The sequence below is a fragment of the Phoca vitulina genome, unplaced genomic scaffold (genome assembly GCF_004348235.1).
Source record: "Phoca vitulina isolate PV1807 unplaced genomic scaffold, GSC_HSeal_1.0 scaffold12, whole genome shotgun sequence".
Taxonomy (NCBI): domain Eukaryota; kingdom Metazoa; phylum Chordata; class Mammalia; order Carnivora; family Phocidae; genus Phoca; species Phoca vitulina.
In genome coordinates this window covers 5,956,671-5,975,777 of record NW_022589715.1, presented here as the reverse complement: position 1 = coordinate 5,975,777, position 19,107 = coordinate 5,956,671, and the positions used below count along the sequence as shown (strand labels likewise).

At 40.6% G+C, this 19,107-nt stretch overlaps 1 protein-coding gene across 1 annotated transcript in view; it reads left to right on the top strand.

Moving 5' to 3' along the window:
* The window catches only part of CDKL4 (cyclin dependent kinase like 4), a 50,221-nt gene extending 36,008 nt beyond the window's left edge, over window positions 1-14,213 (top strand). The window contains exons 5-10 of the mRNA XM_032410351.1: window positions 404-494; window positions 1,419-1,616; window positions 3,028-3,110; window positions 5,173-5,229; window positions 9,849-9,983; window positions 12,401-14,213. Of these exons, the coding sequence (XP_032266242.1) occupies window positions 404-494; window positions 1,419-1,616; window positions 3,028-3,110; window positions 5,173-5,229; window positions 9,849-9,983; window positions 12,401-12,502 (666 nt within the window). The 3' untranslated portion in view covers window positions 12,503-14,213. The remainder of the gene's footprint in view (window positions 1-403; window positions 495-1,418; window positions 1,617-3,027; window positions 3,111-5,172; window positions 5,230-9,848; window positions 9,984-12,400) is intronic.
* Window positions 14,214-19,107: the final 4,894 nt, after the last annotated feature.

Here is a 19,107-nt window from a genome sequence, read left to right as displayed (position 1 = left end):
TTATTCAACCTGAATTGAGATTCTTGGGCGGCAGTTCTTTTCAGAGATACATCGAGTCTAATCTCATCTAGGGCTTTACCTCTTGCAGTTTAAGTAGAGACCAGTAAAATGTGGAAGAAATAATTGTATGACACGACCTTCTCAAAAAGAAAAAAAAGTTTTCTTATCCAACAATTATAATTTCAATTTCTTTGCTTATATAGCAGCATTTTGATTTTTCTTCTTTTGGTGTGATAAGATTTATGAGTGAAAATTTGCCAATTAAAGTTCTTTTAGAAAAATGAAGGAAGAGCATATTTGTTTTTATCTCATAAGATATGTTTATCATCTAAACTAATATTTAATGTTTATTATGCTTTGTCATTTTGATGACTCAGAGAAATAATCAAATATTATCTTACAGTGTATTCACAGAGACGTAAAACCTGAAAATATTCTAATAACTAAGCAAGGAATAATCAAGATCTGTGACTTTGGGTTTGCACGAATTCTGAGTAAGTAGCAATTTTTCACTTATCCAATTCAGATGATTATGAAATGATATAAACTCTTACTTTAGATATTGAACGGATGCTAAGTGTGACAGACATTGTGATTATTCAAAGAGGAAAAGTTCAGTTTTACCTTTTAGCCAGTACCTTAGTGTGCACTGCAACTCCGCTCCACTCCACTCCAATTTATTGGATGTCATATTTATGTGCTTTGCCTCGTAGAGGAAAAGAGTTATAAGATGCATTTCTGCTCTTCATGCACTTACAATCTGAAGTAAAAGAAACAAAAGAATAATACGAGATGGTTCGCAGGGAAGTACCAAAGTGAGGGTGCAGATGGTTCCCTGGAGGGAGACATTACTGTGCCCCAGAGAGGTCGGGAAAATCCCATGGGGTTGGTAAGACTAGAAGAGTAAACAGAAAATTAAGGAGAGGCTTCAGAGACAGTGCTAAGAAAAAGGAAGTCATCCCAGACAGGGGGAACCAAAGGGAAAGGGGAACAGATCACGATTTCTCCCTGAATCTAGAACTGTGCGGCAGGCAACAACACGCGTTAGCAACAACTCACTGCAAGGTGGGTGTGCACACAACCAGTTTCCTGGTAGGACAGACGCAGGTAGCTTCACAGTGAACCTGGAAGTTGGTTTCAACTTGAGGTTCCACTACAGAAATCCTCATTCCCGCCCCCCTCTGTGTGGGATGAGACTGATGTTAACTAAGACGAGGGACCCCTGGGAGTTGAATTGACTGTCCGAGCGCACAGCGGAAGTACTTGGGCAGCTGGTGCCTCGCTGCCACAACAGTGAGAAGTATTGGGGCCTCGGAGTTACTGTAGCTTGCCCGAATGCCTGACCTGCTCCCGGGAGTAGGTCACGTGTCACGGGAATGTGACCCCCCCTCACCCCGATCTGACTGACGCATTTGCAGTTCCAGGAGCCGCCTACACCGATTACGTGGCGACACGATGGTACCGAGCTCCTGAACTTCTTGTGGGAGATACGCAGTACGGTTCTTCTGTAGATGTGTGGGCCACTGGTTGCGTTTCTGCAGAGCTTCTGACGGGCCAGCCACTCTGGCCTGGAAAATCAGATGTGGACCAGCTTTATCTGATCATCAGAACACTGGGTAGGAGTTGCATTTTATGGCTTCCAGAGTTGCTCGATTGTTACAGCGATAGGACATCACTGTAATGAACAACAAGAGCTTTCTTGCTTCTCCGAAGTGCTACTCTGTTGCTTGTGCTGGGTTGTCACCAAAGTCCAGCCATTTTCTCCATGTGGAGCCGTAACTCTGCTCAGTGAGGAGCTCTCAGGTGCCTTTCCAAGTCAAGTCAATTAGCCTTGGATAAACTATCCACTTACTTTCCGTCAGGCTAAGATAGGAACAAGGATATGAGTCATCTGCACAGAACAGACTCTAAGAGATATTTGATCAAATGTCATTTCTGCCCACTGCAAAGGAGGGGTTTCCCCCCTTTACTCTAGAGCAGGGGTCAGCAGACTTTTCTATAAAGGGCCCGATGATAAATATTTTAGGTTTTGTAGGCTATACTGTCTCCGTTGCAACTCCTCAACTCTGCTCCTTCGTACAGCACTTGAGAATTTACAAGTTACTTTCGCACACATCATCTCTTCCAGTCTTAAGAAAAACCCATTAAGATCAGTGTAACATTTTTAATTGTGCCTATGTTACAAATGAGGAAACTGAGGCTCAGGGAGCTTCCATGATTGGCCTGAAGTCCTACAAGTTACATGCAGAGCAGGAATGGGACTCAGGGGGCCTCTCTCATAAGCTTCCACCATGTGTCAGCATCCGTGGCAGTTGGAAGAGGACATGACCCAGAAGGTCGGCTGCAGCTTCACACGAAGCAGCATGGACACAAGGAAAGCGACATGTCTACACACCTGATGGGTGTTTATTAATTCCTGCCCCTGGCCTGTCCCGGCAGCCCGGCTGCTGGGCGATGGAAGCACTGCTGTGTGGTCTGATGCAGGCCCCTGTTTGGTTCCAATGCATTCTTCCGGAGAATTCTACAGCATGAAAAATGTAGGGTAGAGGAGCACCACAGGCCACGCGTTCAGTATATATTGTTTGATTGATTTCCCAGAAGGACTGTGGAAATTTACATGCAGCAGACATGAGACAGACCTGAGGGTGAATCCTGCGTCTGTCTCTTAATCACCATGCGAATTTAGACAGGTTATTGAACTTCTGAGCCTCATTTTGCTCATTAAAAATAGCAACTGCTGTGAGAGAGTTATGCGATCACATGTGTAAAGCCCTGAGCACGGTTTTCTGACCTCCGCGTTTGGCGGGGGGGCTGAGTGGCAGACTGAGCCGCCTGTGGTAAAGCGAGTTGCGTGGGAGGCCTGCCCTGCCCTGAGGAGGCCTGTTTTTGCAGCGACTCGCTCCTCCCGAATCGGGAAGGAATGATCAGGCTCAGTATTTCTTGTGTATCTGGACCTCAGAAGTTAACCATTTAAACACTTTTATTTTTATTAAATTTGTCATGAGGTACATGGTTTGTATTTTGCAGGAAAACTAATCCCAAGACATCAATCTATCTTCAAAAGTAACCAGTTTTTCCATGGCATCAGTATTCCTGAGCCAGAAGACATGGTAAACTGCTCAATCTTGGATGTTTTATTATTTGTGTTGCAACTTTCTTTAAAAGGGTATTTTTCACAATATCTGTACTTTTGGCTCCTGTTTTCCTTCTGGCACACTGAGACAGATCAAAGAAGTTATATAAAATGGCATAAATTAACCAAGAGAATGCTTTAAAAGTCTACTTGCCCTATCTAGTCAAAGATTAACTTAATGTTAAATTTGAAGCGAAACTATATTTAGTTCCTTACATAAATACCTTGATCCTTTTAGTCAAAACGCTCGGCACCTTCCCCTGAAATAATTATCTATTGTTAAACAGTACTTACTGTAGTCTTCTCTATTTTTTCAGCTTGTAAAACAAAGCCCAAGTCCATAAAAACCATTTCTTCACAGCGGATATTTTCATGTGGAAAGTCATTCTACAAAATGACCCTCGTTGTATCCAAATCAAAACTGCAGACCACACTGATCATTGCTATGCTCTTGCTGTGGTCTTTGCCTTTCTTTGGGAATGTGTCCATGACTACTTGCCATCTTAGTCTCTACAGACATTGATCTGTCTGTGTCACCTAAGCGTGGGGTATGATTTTTAAAGCTCCAGGTGGTCTAAATTCTGCCTATAGAATGAAAGGACTGTCAGAAGAGGTGTGTGCCCACATTCGGGCTGTGTGTTGGTACGAGAGTGGAGCAGGGATGGGGAAGTCTGTAAAGCCACATCATGATTTATGGCTGTGGGAACAATCTGAGGTTCGAACAGTCCCAACTATTTCTAGACACCTTGTTCATTTTAAATTCGGTATTTCATGTAATACGTTGATATATTATAGATTTCTTTCTTTTATGTTTGTTAAAGCTTTTTTTTTAAAGGTTTATTTATTTGAGTGAGAGAGGGCACGAATGAGCGAGTGGGAGGGTTGCAGAGAGAGAGGGAGAGAGAAACTTTAGCAGACTTCCATGCTGAGCATGGATCCCAACCCGGGGCTCCATCCAGGACCCTGAGATCATGACCTGAGCCGAAACCAAGAGTCAGCAGCTTAACCAGTTGTACTGCCCAGACGCCCCTATATTTGTTAAAGGCTTTAACAAATATAACAAAAGGTTAAAATTGAATTAACAAGGCTAGAGGTTGAATTACAAAAGAATATTTATGTAACAGTTTAGTTTAAATACAAATTCACAAGTACCTGGTGCCTAGTTAAAGGAGACTATTACCCAGGCACCTGTGTGGCTCAGTTGGTTGAGCGTCTAACTCGATCTCGGCTCAGGTTTTGATCTCAGGGTTGCGAGTTCAGGCTCTGCGTTGGGCTCCACACTGGGGGAACAGCCTACTTAAAAAAAAAGAAAGAAAAGTTCAAAAAAATTAAAAAAACATAAAGGAGACTATTACCATTATCTTTGGAGCTTCCCCTTCCCTATATGCTCCTCCCTTGATCCCATTCTCTTCCTTCCCTACTATTCTGAATTTTGTGTTTATCATTCTCTTGCTTTCTGTAGTGCTCATACACATGTAGTTCAACACATTTTCATTAATGCTCAAAGCATCCCCATAAGTACATCTGCACAGATATTAAAGTACTGTTGTAGGGGCACCTGGGTGGCTCAGTCAGTTAAGCATCTGCCTTCGGCTTAGGTCATGATCCCAGGGTCCTGGGATCGAGTCCCACATTGGGCTCTCTGCTCAGCGGGGAGCCTGCTTCTCCCTCTGCCTCTGCCTGCAGCTCCCCCTGCTTGTGTGCGCGCGCTCTCTCTGTTAAATAAGTAAATAAAATTTTGAAAAATAAAATAATGTTGTAGGATTTCAGGGATATTTGGAACTCACATTCACCAAGCATCAATTGCAAGACATGTAAGACATTGTGAAATTAAGAAAATAATTCCAGTTTTTGTCTTTTAAACCTTTATACTATAGTGTAAAATTATATAAAAATAGGACTTTAAAAAAAGTCCTTAAAAGGAATTATCTAACCTACTAGGGGAGGTCTTTCTCCAAAGTGTTCTTATTTCTAATATATTCAAAATAAACATAACTTTGTTGTTATGTAACATTGAAATTCTTTATTTTGTTTTCTAGGAAACTCTTGAAGAAAAGTTCTCAGATGCTCATCCCATGTCTTTGAATTTCATGCAGGTACTTAAGAATTAATTATAACCATTATTGACAGCAAATTGTAATAATTGAAGCTGGTAACTCTGGGAGGGATTGACAGTAGGGCAAATAATGCCAAGTAGTCATTCAACATATTAAGGAACTGTAAAATAATTATGGTTAAAGAACATTAGTAGTTGAAGTAGTAATCTTTCTAACATATCCATTAAAACTAGTCAAAGACAGAAGAGTATAATTAGCATTTGCTGTGATGAACACCATTACTTCTTTTGCATTTATTAGGAAATTTGACTGTTAAGTCAGTATATTCAGACTATGGAAATTTATGAGGATGAATGTTTGAAGGTCTAGAACTGTACTGTCCAATATGGTAGTCACTAGCTACCTATTACTGTTGAACACTTGAAATATGGCTAATTTGAATGAAGATGTACTAGATTTCTATGAAAATTACTATAAAAAAGAATATTAAATATTTCACTAAGAAGTTCTAGGATATTAATTACATGTTGAACTGATAATGTTTTAGATACATTGGGTTAAATAAAATTTAAAATCTTTTTTTTTTTAAATTAGTAGACCAGGCAAACTCAGAGACATGCAGACACCAGATATAGCTCTTTCACTAGGCCCAAAAGAAATAGTCAGACAAAGGACAAATTCTAATAAAAAGCAGAAGAAATTCACCTGTGACTAGTCTGCCATTCATGCTTGACCAACTGACCCATGCTAGAAGATGTGACTCTTACCTCCACTGTGGATACTGAAAGCTCTTAGTGGAATACGGATGGAGATATCAGTAAAGGTATCTATCTTTAGCAACCAATTAAGTTCTATCTATAGCAGTGGTTTCCATACTATTCATCAGAATGACGACTCATCAGAATGAGCTTTTTAAAAATATACATTCCAGTATCTAACCTCAGCGTTACAGAAGCAAAATCTCTCTGTATAGGACCTTGGAATTTGTATCTTTAAACATCCCTCTAGGTGACTATGGTACACAGCCTAGCTCAGAAGTCATCTGATCTAGAAGGCAGAGCCACCTGGATGACCTAGAGTCAATTGTGTAGACCTGCCATTGTGCTAATGGTGGTCACTGTCAAGGTGCTATCCAAGGTGCTGGATTCCTTTGGTCTGAGTCCTCCTGAAAGCCTGACACCTCTGTGCCCTCAGACTGCACTGACCAGTGCTTCACTGGCCCTCCGCTGCCTTCTCTCTGTCTCCCTGCTCTGACCTGCCTTAACCCAGCACCCTGAAGGCCCTGTCCTAGAACTTCAATTTCCCAACCTTGTTCTGGACAGGTTGTTCTGACCCATCTGCAATTTAGCAAGACCTCCTGCGGGGAGGGTATCTGTCAAGCACCGCAAACCCAACCCATTCTCAGGTGTAGGCCGAGCCTTCTGCTAGTTACTTCTCTAACTAACGAGAGAGAAAACTTCCTGGAAGGCAACTCCAGGGGAGAAAAACTCTAAGGTATAGGACAAACTCCCTGTCCTCAGCTCCAAAGGTGAAGTGGCCTGTTTGCCTGCCCAGTTCTGGATGAAGCTAGTTTTGTCGCTCAACCATTTGATTTATACCTGTAATGTCTGACCTGAGACCCAAGGATTCTCTAAGTGCATCAAGGATTGTGCTGTTCCGTGGGTCACACCCTTTCTCCTAGACTTCTGCCCCAGGCTAGATGAAGGAAGGCTTTCTTTCACTAATTGCAATTGAGACATCTTTAATAACAAATAAAAACCAGCTACTATAATAGGTAGTCATCCCATGGGACTAGGCCATCATCTATGCAGGCACCGGCTCAAATGCATGAAGTGCCAGCCAATGACTGTGCCAAAGTCAGTGGTGGCATGGAGTAGCCAACCTATGGCAGAGCTTGTGTGTTTCTCCTCATTCGGTTTTAACTGAGACAACAGACACAGTATTATGTATTTCTCAGTTGCTTTCATAGCCATAACATCCTATCACTGTATTAGTTTAATCTGGCCAAAGAAGAAGTCTGTAGGCTCTTGGAAATATTTTTAAGGCTTTTCTATGAAATCTGAAGTTTCAAGAAAAGGATCCTGACATGTACTTTGCAGTTCCAATTTCTTGTCCCTCATCATAAAAACCTTTCCTGGGTTGGGAACACTCTGATCAGGGAACACCTCTGAGAATTCATCGGCCTCTTGGTGTATAGAAAGGTATTAATCCAGGCTCAACAACTCAGAAGCCTCAACTCCACCCAATTCATCTCACTGCTCCTAGAACTAACAAAATAGGATATAGTTCTAGCCCAGGCCCAAGGAACAGCTCAGCATTAGCAGCTTATTCTTAGAATCTAAAAATGTTCTTTAAACTAAAAACCCATAGGTATTTAGTAGACTAGATTTCAATAGATTGAAAGCCCATTAAAGAAAGTGAATGAATTCAACATATGATTGGAAATAAAACTGATAGGACTTCGTTATGATTCAGATCTGGGGAGTGAGTAGAGGAGGGCGGTAACCATGAGATATCTGTACCAGTTTCCTAGAGCTGTTGTAACAAAGTGCCACAAACTGGGTGACTGCAAGCAACAGAAATTTATTCTCACAATTCTGACGACTAGAAGACTCAAATCAAGATGTTGACAGGGCCATGCTCTCTCTGAAGCTTTTAGGGTGGATCCTTCCTGGACTCTACCAGCTTCTGTTAGCCCCAGACATTCTTGAGCTTATGACAGAACTCCAATTTCTGTCTCTGTCTTCTGGTGTTTTCTCGATGTCTGTCTTTGTAGTGTCTTCCCTCTTGTAAGAACACCATCCCATTGGATTAGGGCCCACCCTATTCCAGTATGACCTTATCTTAACCATTTACATTTGCAAAGACCCTATTTCCAAATAAGATCACATGATGAGGTATTGGGGGTTAGGATTTCAACATAGTCAATCCGTAACAGTGCCCTTGAGACAAATCAGAACTGTTAAATAGGCCGCTGTTAAGTAGGCCGCTGCATATGTGGGTCTGGAGTTCAAAGGAGAGGTCTGGACCAGAAATATACATGTGGAAGTCTCTGATAAACCTTAATAATTGAAGACTTAAGAATCAGTGCAATTAGCTAGAAACAGAGAGGAGAAAGGAGAGCCTAGGACTGAGCCTGGAGGAGTTCCACCCACCCCTTGTGGAGAAGGTAAACTAACACAGGCTGGTTTGAGAAGGGGTGGTCACGAGGTAAGGAGAAGGGAAGGGAGGCATCAAGAAGCCAAGGGACGTTTCGAGGAGGAGGATGTGGTCAGTCACGTCTGACACTGGAGATGAGAACACGGTCTACCTATTGGATTTGTGAAGATGGAAGTCATAGGTATGAACAACAGGAGTCACTTAAGTAGAATGATGGAGGCAAAAGCCAGAACGAAGTGATGAAGAAATAGACCACCACAGTTTATATTCAGAATCCTGGAATATCAGTTTTTCTGTGCTGGTTACAGTCCTGACAGTGTTAGGCTTTGAGGAGACAGACCCCCAATAGCAGTTAGACTTAATTATGGTACGGATCATTAACATGAGGGTGGGGTGGGATCTGCTTGGAGCAGGTGATGCTCTGGAGGGACAGGTGAATCTGATTATGCTGATTATGCCGAGGAGGGTTGTTTCTTAAAGCCAGGTCCAATCAGACACGGCTCTGAAGAGCAGGTGAGACTATAGGGGTGGCAGCATTTGCAGGGATCTCAGAGACCTGGGGTCAGCTGGGGTTAGGGAGGAATGGACAAGACAGGGCAGCCTCAGTCAAAATAATTATCTGGACACCCAAATGCCTCAAACTAAGTCTGTTATGTTGATAAGTTTTATTTTTCTTTCATGGCCGTAAGGCAGGAAATTTCAGGTCTCTTGTGCCTGGGTGTTCTAAGACTTTTCTAATTTCTTATGGATCATAATCTGTCTTTCTTCATGGGAAAAGCCCCATTCTCTGGCCAAAGAGCATCAGGGCTTCTTGAAGAAAATCTTTGTGACGGGACTCCACCAGCCCCGCTGCTGCCAGAGTCCTCCCTTCTCTTGGAGGCAAAGCTAGAGGCTTCTAGTAGCCTCTAGTAGCCCTAGCCCTCCCCCAGTGCTTTTGACTGATCAGGAACTGCATTTACAACAAGTTCCCAGGTAATGCTGATGCAGCTGGTCCTGGGATCACGCTTGGGATCACACTTGAAGTGTCACGCAAACTATGTGCTTTGACAAGTGATGAAGAGGTGTCATTGGTAGAAACACCTGATCTACGGGATGCCTGGGTGGCTCAGTCAGTTGAGTGTCTGCCTTCAGCTCAGGTCATGATCCCCGCATTGGGCTCCCTGCTCAGCGGGGAGTCTGCTTCTCCCTCTCCCTTTGCCTGCCCCTCCCCCCTCTTATGCTCTGTATCTCTCTCTGACAAATAAATGAAGTCTTTGGGGAAAAAAAGAAACACCTGCTCTAGTTGTAGCCCCCTTCCAGGGACACTGAATGTTCAGTTCTACCCTCAAGACTTTGAAATGGCAAAAGAAAAGCAATTCTAGTTATTAACAAGTTTCAAGTACTTGGTAATATACAAACCTGAAGATTTTCTAAACTGGTATTTGCTCTAACAAGTTATTCAGTTTCAGGTCACAGTAACAAAACAGGCCCCCCTTTTAATACTTTCTTTTCTTCCAAAGGAGTGTCTGAAGATGAATCCTGATGACAGATTAACCTGTGCCCAACTCCTGGAGAGCCCCTACTTTGATTCTTTTCACGAGGACCAAATTAAAAGAAAAGCACGTACTGAAGGAAGAAACAGAAGACGCCAGCAGGTACCTCTGTTCAAAAGTTAAAGTGCTATAAAAATGATTCTTTTTTTTTTCTTTTTCTACTTTTCAAAGTGAGACTAGGTAGACACCAAGACCTTTCTTTGCACTGGTTTAGTTGTATTTGTTTATCTTAATAAATTTTGGTGATTGATGAAATAAAGCCATAAAACTATGAAAATATCCAAATCTGTTGCAAAATCTTATTCCAAATATACTTGAATCAAAGTATTGCTCAACTTTTTGCCATGCTGATTGGATAGTTCATATACCCAAAATACAACAACTTCATACAATAAAACCCTGATTACAGCAGGACTGAGTTTGAACGTTACCAAGGAAAGCCCAGGACCCTCTCTCGCCTCCAGACACACTATAAAGGAAACTCAACTCTTCCCGTCTTATTACCAATGGCAGGCACCTAAGCCTACCTTCCCTAGGCTTTTCCTCAAAACCAAGGACAAGCTCTGGCAAATACTAAGAGATGAAACTCAAAACGCCTAAGAACCAAATTCTATCCTAAAATGTGCCAGTATTGTAGAATAATATGATGAATATGACAAACCTTGATTTTGCAGTTTCTTAGGTGACTGTTGCTTTACTTGGTTTCAGAAAAACTTTGAGGTTAAAACATAAACCCCACGGAAGTAGGTTTGTTTTGGTTTGGGGTTTATTTTTCATCTTGTGTCCCCAGCACCTAAAACAGTGTCTGACCTATAGAAGGTACCCGGTAAATATTATCCAAATAAATAAATAGCTGAACATTGCTTATTAATAAACAAAGATGTAACTTTCAAGTTACCAGACGGACAATCATCCCATTCTATGTTTGCTTCAGCTTCCACCTTTGATCTACTTATTGGTCATTTATCTTCTCATTAGCATGTCTACCATAAAGGAAGAAAGCAGGTGGTGGTGGTTTTTTTTTCCACCATTTTAATAATTAAAATCAAAGTTTGTTGAGAGAGAAAGATCAAACTAACCAACAAGACGACATGTTAAGATGATTTTCAAATTTTTACTACATAGACCATTTTATCTTTTACTGTTTTAAGTTCTGCGTTTGCAAGTCAAGCCCAATGCACTTTACTTAACCAAAAGATTAGGGTTTGCTCAAATAAGTCTGAGGCAGCAGTTTGAAATACAGGGTGAATTGTGTGTAAAAACACTGTCTCCTTAAAAAAAACATGTCAACAGATTCCCCCCGCTTGGCCTAGGAGGGTGAAGAGCAGCAGTACCCCATCCTGGCCCTCGGTTCCTGACTGCGCTTTTACCAGCCTCGCCTTGAGGAGGTGCCGATGCTCCTCTCCCTGGGAGTCTCCCGTTCACAGCTGTGTTCCTCATTCCTTCATACCCCATAGCCCAGCTGATACAGATCGGGGACTTTATTTCTCCAAAAGGAAAAGAAGCACAAAGAGCAGCATAGACCTAGATAATCTCATTTACAGAACTCAGGTCATGTTCTCAGTCCTTCATCAACTGCATCCTGTCCCACTTCAGGAGGAAGCCTTACTAGAGCCCCCACCATTGAGACCATGGCTAAGCATCTCCCGCCACCAGGTGAAGTCTCTGGAGAGCAAGGCCAGGAGAAAGGCAGGGATGTCTTTCAGGTTCTGGTTTTCTTTCTGAACATGAGCCTCTTCCCTAAACATTTTATCGTATCAGAAAATAAACTAAAAATTCAAAAAGATCTTTCCATTCAATGTGGTTTCACTTTGTGAGTTCAAATTTCCCCCTGGATACCAACTTCTAGATCTCTGAGTGAGTAACCAACAATTTCCTTAAGACTAAATATTGTTTAAAATTGATAGTAAAGAGGTTTTAAATCTTTATTGTTTTGTCAAATATCCTAAAATTAATATCCTAAAATTAAAAATTTAAGATAGGTAGAATGTAGACTCTTGAAATTATTGTCTAAAAGCTGGGGGGCATCTGACTTTTTTTTTTTTTTTTTTTTAAGATTTTATTTATTTGACAGAGAGAGACACAGCGAGAGAGGGAACACAAGCAAGGGGAGTGGGAGAGGGAGAAGCAGGCTTCCCGCTGAGCAGGGAGCCCGATGCGGGGCTCGATCCCAGGACCCTGGGATCATGACCTGAGCCGAAGGCAGACGCTTAACGACTGAGCCACCCAGGCGCTCCGGGGGCATCTGACTTTTAAACACGGACTAGATACTCAGAGATAAACATACTGAAATAAATCAACTACATCCATGAGAATCCTAGAATAAGTAATAGAACCTAATTTTCAAGTATCAGAATATCACAATTTTTGGAAAGGTAACCCTATTTGATTTTAAATTGATGTCTTTTGACATCTTTGTATCATATGTATCCTTTTTGTTTTGCCATCTTTAAATCAAATTGTACAAATAGGAATTCTTTTCCATTTACTTTCTTATTTTTGTCTTGTTCTGCTATTAGAATCAACTGTTGCCTCTCATACCAGGAAGCCACATCTCCCCCACACCTGATGGAAGAAAACAAGTCCTCCAGTTAAAATTTGATCATCTTCCAAACATTTAGGAAAATGTTCTTTCAAGTGGAAAGTAATTTAATATGTACACATTTTTGTACAAAAGAGATAGGAATTCTCAGTGTTTCAAATGCAAATGAGCCATATGAAAATTAAGATGCCTTCTAGAATTGTTTTGCTCTGATCATTACTGATTCCTCTGCCCGTGCTTTTTACATGCCAACTTTATCTTTTAGAACATTTTCTTTAAATGTTATAGAGTCTGAAACTGCACATATGGAGGAGACATTTCCATTTCATCAGAGCAGCCCCTCCTGAGGCAATTTATAGTGAGAATTTGTGGGCTTGTACGTTGATTGTTGGAAAAGATTTACATATGTCATTTTGGTTTACCTGACCACATAATGTCTTAGAGCATTATCAAATAGCTTGCCTAGCTGTTTTTGTGTAAGGAATGACATTATGTTTCTGCATTTTAATTCACGCTTATTGTAACCAGGTCTGTTGAGTAATGCTGAATTTTATATTGGTGTAGGAAGGGAACCTTGAAATGTCATGTGGGTTTATCCCTCGATTCCAGGGCAGACTCTACTTTGTCTCATGAGACATTGACGATTCTAATTTTAAAGCAAGTCAGAGAAAATTCCATACATTTACATAGCAAATAAGGAACTACAAGGAATTACCATCCTCATGACATAATGCCCTATGATAACCGACTGCTGACTCTAATGCTGTCCTTTGCAACATCATGGTTTCTTATTCTTTTTCCTGGCTCGATCATCTCAGTGCCTAGATGTATCCTGTTGGGTGCGTGTCCTAAATATTTAGTTCACAGTCGATATTCTTCCAAACCTTTGAATCCATAGCCTGTGTGAACTTGTGCAGCCCTAAACTTGTGTATCATGAGCAGATCAGGTTTGTAAGTGCTTCCAACAACAGAAAGATTGTCATTCAGTCAACTTCTTTGTGTCTCCTACCAAAAAGAGGAAGCAAACAAACAAAACACCACAGTAGGTAAGCCCCGTTTACATTTTCCCAAGTACACTTGACAGATACACCTAAATACATACATATATACACATATATACATATATGTTTATAAGTTTTGAAACATCATGATAGATGCCTTTTATCCTAGACATCAAAGAATGAGGCAGTCTGTTTAAAGGGCTTTTCGTTTGCTAGCAAGGAACTCATGTAAAATAATAGCATGGGGTTGTCTATCACTGCCTGGCATAAAGGCACAAAATAGTGATGTTTCAATAAATATTAAGATTATTTCATTAACTCTTTTCTGCTCCTGGGTCTGGCATGCTTACCTGAACGTTGTCAAGTTTTGCAAATACACATAATTCTAAGAAATGCCATGTATCTGGCACTATACACCAAGCATAAATTGTTTTTAGGAAAACACACTAACATCTTCTGTTCACCTCTAAAAGTTTATTGCACTTATAAACATGGCTGTGGAAACTGCTAGAGAATCTTGTTCAGTTATTCGGGAGGAGCATCTCTTTACTTAGGAATTATGGCATCTCAACAGGGGTTTCTTGCTCACTGGAAGGACATTCTAAGTGGGCTTATTTGGCCATTTAACATGCTTAATGTGACTCTAAGCTTCTTTGGTCTTCCTCTTGTCATCTTATCATCAAGAATGTGCCTCTTCAGATTTGTATGTTTCTTGCGTTTTTAATTAAATGATGCCACAGGAGCAAGGAAAATGAGAAATAAAAGATAAACAGCAACTTTGCTGAAAGATTTCTTTTTAACTTCCATAGTGTTTTTATCATGTAAGCCTTTTTTTTTTTTTATTAAAGATTTTTTTTATTTATTCGACAGAGAGAGACATAGCGAGAGAGGGAACACAAGCAGGGGGAGTAGGAGAGGGAGAAGCAGGCTTCCCCGCGGTGCAGGGAGCCCGATGTGGGGCTCGATCCCAGGACCCTGGGATCATGACCCAAGCCGAAGGCAGACGCTTAACAACTGAGCCACCCAGGCGCCCCTCATGTAAGCCTTATTGCCAAGCTACTCATCCTGCTCCAGCTCTCCTAAATATCTACATTACATTACACACACACAAACACACTCGGAAATTCAGAACACAGCACACAACTCCAGTTCCCATTTTGCTTATAATCATGCTTCAAACGGTTGATAGGGTGACTGTCATTTCTTAGTTTTGCTTACATTTAAGAATTAATGCAAACTGGCGTTTTTCTCTCTCAATTTTTTTTTCCATAGACAAATCCATCATTTAGAGATCACTGGGGAGGGGGAAAGAGGAGAAAGCATCTAATGCTTAGGAAAGTGCTCTGTTGCAGTCCTTTTACCATGAAGAAAAACAATCATCCGAGTAACATTTGCACACTGGCCCTTTCCCTGGGCGACCCGCCTCGGAATCACGCAGGCGCACAGACCTCAACCTACAACTCTTTTCTGTTTTAAGTGCCTGTTTCTCACTTCGGTGCTGCACATACTCCCTTGCATTTCTCAGCCACATGGAAGATAGTTGCGCTTCAGCATGTAGTGCCCAAATTAAGTAATGACTTCTGTAAAACTCATCGGGCTCTTCACAGAAGCCCACACAATTCTGTAACCACGCATTTCCTTTACATTCTTGTGAGGTTTCTGGCTCACCTGTGACTTGTCTCACCCATGCCAGCTTTCAAGCTTTTTAATTTATGTATATAGCTCTTTCCTGGTGCTGTCCAAGTATTGAGCCATCGTGGTGAGCGGCACCGCCTGAATGCTCCCCTTCTCTCCACTCCCAGGCATGATCTCTTCGCACCCTGGTTTCCTCAGACTTTCCACATCATACCTGAGAATCTCCAAGCAGCCAAGCAGTTCGTTTTATTTGGTTTGCAGAGCACTTTACAGAGAACTGAAAATGCGGACTTTAGTTCTTTGTGCTCCTGCTGCTGCTTCAGGGAAGAAGGAAATACATCATAGAAAAGGACGTTTCATTAGACCTTTATCAGCCCTGGGAGTCTACTTGCTTGGACTCTGCCTTTGGGCTCCTTTCAGTCCTGGTCATATTTGACTGCACTTGTTCCAACTTGCCCCCAACCACAAAGCCCTTTTAGGGGGTCACTTTTTGGGGATTATTTTAACTAGACTGAATTGTTAAAAAATTGTATTCAAGAGGTTTTTGCATGCTTTGGATTAGGGAGATAATTGAGGAAGGGGTGCAAACAAAGCTCTCGGGCAGGAAAGAAAGAGGTGAGCAGAGAATAGACTATCCCCCTTCTAAGTCAGCCATATCACGGCTCTTCATTGCTCTGCAGATCTCCCAAACTACAAGACCTAAGAAAATTAATAAGTTATTTTGAAAAAATTCTCAACTCTGAAGATTTTTTGTGGTTCTTTAGCTTACTTGCCGTGGAATTACAGTTGTTCAAAAAGATGGCACTTTCTTATTCATTTGTCACTACCAATGATTTCCAATCCTGGTTTCGGAACAACTTGAATGGCACAGAATTCTCAAAAGAAAAAACAAAACAAAACAACAACAAAAAGACCAAAAAACTTTTTTTTGTTAATTAAAACATACTACCAGAAGAGGAATGATCGTACGACTGCACAAACCTTAAAATCTTGAAAAAATTGGGGAGTCAGTATAAGTATTAACTGAATCACAGATTCTGATTTATAATGCATACGTATGCATTACATATAAATTTGTGATGCATACAATTAAGACATAAAGATAAAATGCCACACACGATAAAGTAATGTTCTGGGTGTGTGTGTATGTGTGTGTGAGTGTGGGTGTTTGTTTCCTAATAAAATCATGAACTCATCAACTTCATTCTTGTTTTAGTAGAAGACAAAGTCTTTACCAGTGGTAGGTTAAAGAATAATAGACTTATCATTTGGTCTGGGCGTTAGGACACCAGGTTCTTGACTGGCTTGTAATTCTCCGTGTAGCCTTGTCACAACGTTTAACTGTTCTGTGCCTTCATTTTCTCATTTGAAAAATAAAGGAAGAGATAAGCTAGGTGATTTCTAGGGCTCCCATTCAGCTGTGGACTTCTGTGATTCTCCATAGCACATGGCGTTTCTGTCCTGGACATTTCTCCCACTAGAAGAGGCTTTCTAGAGAGGAGCTAGATCTCTCTCTCTGTCTCTCTCTCTCCCCTTCTCCCTCCCCATCTCTCATCTCTCCCTCGCTTGCTTGCTTTCACACTCACACACACACATACACGCAACCACTCCCTGCTAGTTCTATCACGTCAATAGTAGTTTGCAGACAACTGTCTAATAGAGGTTCAATTTTATAAACTAGAGTGGATTTTAAAGCTAATTATCACTAAATTTTAATTAAATAAAACAGGTGTGCTTTTAAAATGCAGATTAATATGTAATCATTCTTTGATGTTTTAATATATAACTCCAATTAGCTGGGAAATGACACATATGCTGTGAAATACTAATTTAAGATATCCATTAAGGCAAAGAACACTGAGGACATTTCTAACTTCAGCAAAACTTTTAATGCTTTCAGTAAATGGTAACTTAAGGGAATTCTACAAATATGTCTGAATTATACCAGTTTTTTATTTGAGCAGCAGAGACTCAGTTTCAGTCTACTTTATATTTAACCTGTAATCTACTCAAGCTGAGATTTGGTTATCAGTACTTAACAGGAGTAGAAACAACTTGTATTTATTAAAGTTACAATTTTTCTTTTCTGTTGTGAACACTAGTCACTGACCATGTCTCTCAATACTGTCACATTGAAGATTTTAGAATCTGTTAGTAGAGAAGCAGGTCTATTTCAAACCGCATGAAATTGTAGCTGTAATATTAATTAGCACACAATAATTAGCATAACGACAACTTATACCGCAGAAACAATTCACTACAAAGCAGTTTTAGTTATTATGTTAAATATACGTAATATTTTAAAAATTTAGCTGAAGATGTTTAGAAAACCTAAATATGGGCTTAAATACTTTGGTGACCTTACATTTGTATATATAACTCAACCTGAATATGTTCTTTAGCTTATTTTAATAAAAGTTAGAAATATTTCTGTCTCCTTATTTCTGTTCAACTCACCTATTAGTCCATTGCCTAATACTTTGTATTTAAATGAGAAAAACTCTCATATTCACATATAAATTTCAGAACTTGTTATTTCATTTCCTCTCAGTTGGACTATTTGAACAGTTGGTATAGCAACTCTTCCTTCTTGTGCCTTGGGTTGGCAATTTTCACAAATGGAAAAACTAAGAAAATCTTTTCCAGTCCAACCCAATAGATGCTTATTCCTGAGAACATTTACTTTGAGGCTATAAGATTTTTTTCTTTCAATTCATCAAAATATTTCTCTGACCCTTCCCAATACATAAGCTACAAAATATGAAATTTTCTTGCAACTTCGATTCCAAATCATCACAATAGTTTCTGTTGTGGGTTTAAAAAGTTGAAGAGTCTCAAAGACCAAACTTAGACCAATGATCAAAAGAGAGAAAAACAATTAGTAAAATAATGATGAGGTCATTATTTAAAGATGCTTCATTTTTTTAATTTTCTTTTGAACTAACCTTTCTGCTTTCATTATTTTTAATAGTGCTGTGTTGAGAGAGTATAGTAGATTCTTTCCAACGCTGACTGCAAGGATTTCTCCCATCCCAAGGCCTTTTGCAATGACACTTTGCCATTCCTTTTATCAAGAGGTGAAGTCTCCCTCCCTTCTCCTCACCTTGTGACCAGTGACTTCCTTAGACAAAGAGAATGCAGCAGATGTCCCACTGTGCTGTTTTGGGGCCTAGGTCGTGAAAGGCCTGGCAACTTCTGCTTTCTCTCTCTGGGGAAGCCAGCCACCATGCTGTAAAGAAGCTTAGACTAGACCTCCAGATGACAAGATACCCTATGAAGAGAAAGAGGCCACAGGAGGAACACCAAGGGGCCAGTAAAGCCTTCTTGGACGTTCCAACTCAGTGCAGCCACCAGCTGAATATAGCCAAATAAGTGAGACCAGCATAACTGCCCAGCTGTGCCCAGCCCACCCACAAAATTATGAGAATAAATTGTTTTCAGCCACTACGTTTTGGGATGATTTGTTTTGTAGCAGTGGATAACTGAAAAGAGTATGTTTCTCAGTTGCATACCACTGAAGTTGAGAAGCATGTTCGCAAACAATAATCACACTTAAAGTTAGGCAGGGATCTGATGTTCTTTTATATAGAACTATACACTGGAGGAAATCTGAAAATCATTCTTCCCTACCACACATTGGCCTCTTTCTTTGGATTCTATTTTAGTCAAGGCTACTATCCTTCCAAAGAGGACATCATCTCCTCATAAAACATGTGTAACTATCCTATGCAGGAAATCTAAAACACCGTAATGAAGAAATGATCCAAACATTGGATTTTACCAAATACATGAGTACATTCTTGGTGGAAATTTACTTGATCTCTTAAAGTGGCCTAAGAGGAACTGCAAGGAAAAAATATTCATGTCTGTGTTAGATAACTGGATAGATGCCAAACTATTCGTTTTCTACCTTTTGCCCAAAAAAAGAATCAGTCAGTTTGGGTCCTGGTGGGTGTTTTTAACCAGTGCTCCTCACGTACCCTCCCATTCAGCAGACATCGGCTAGTGATCATCTTCTGTGCTCTTAGGGAAAAGGCTTATCTAATTG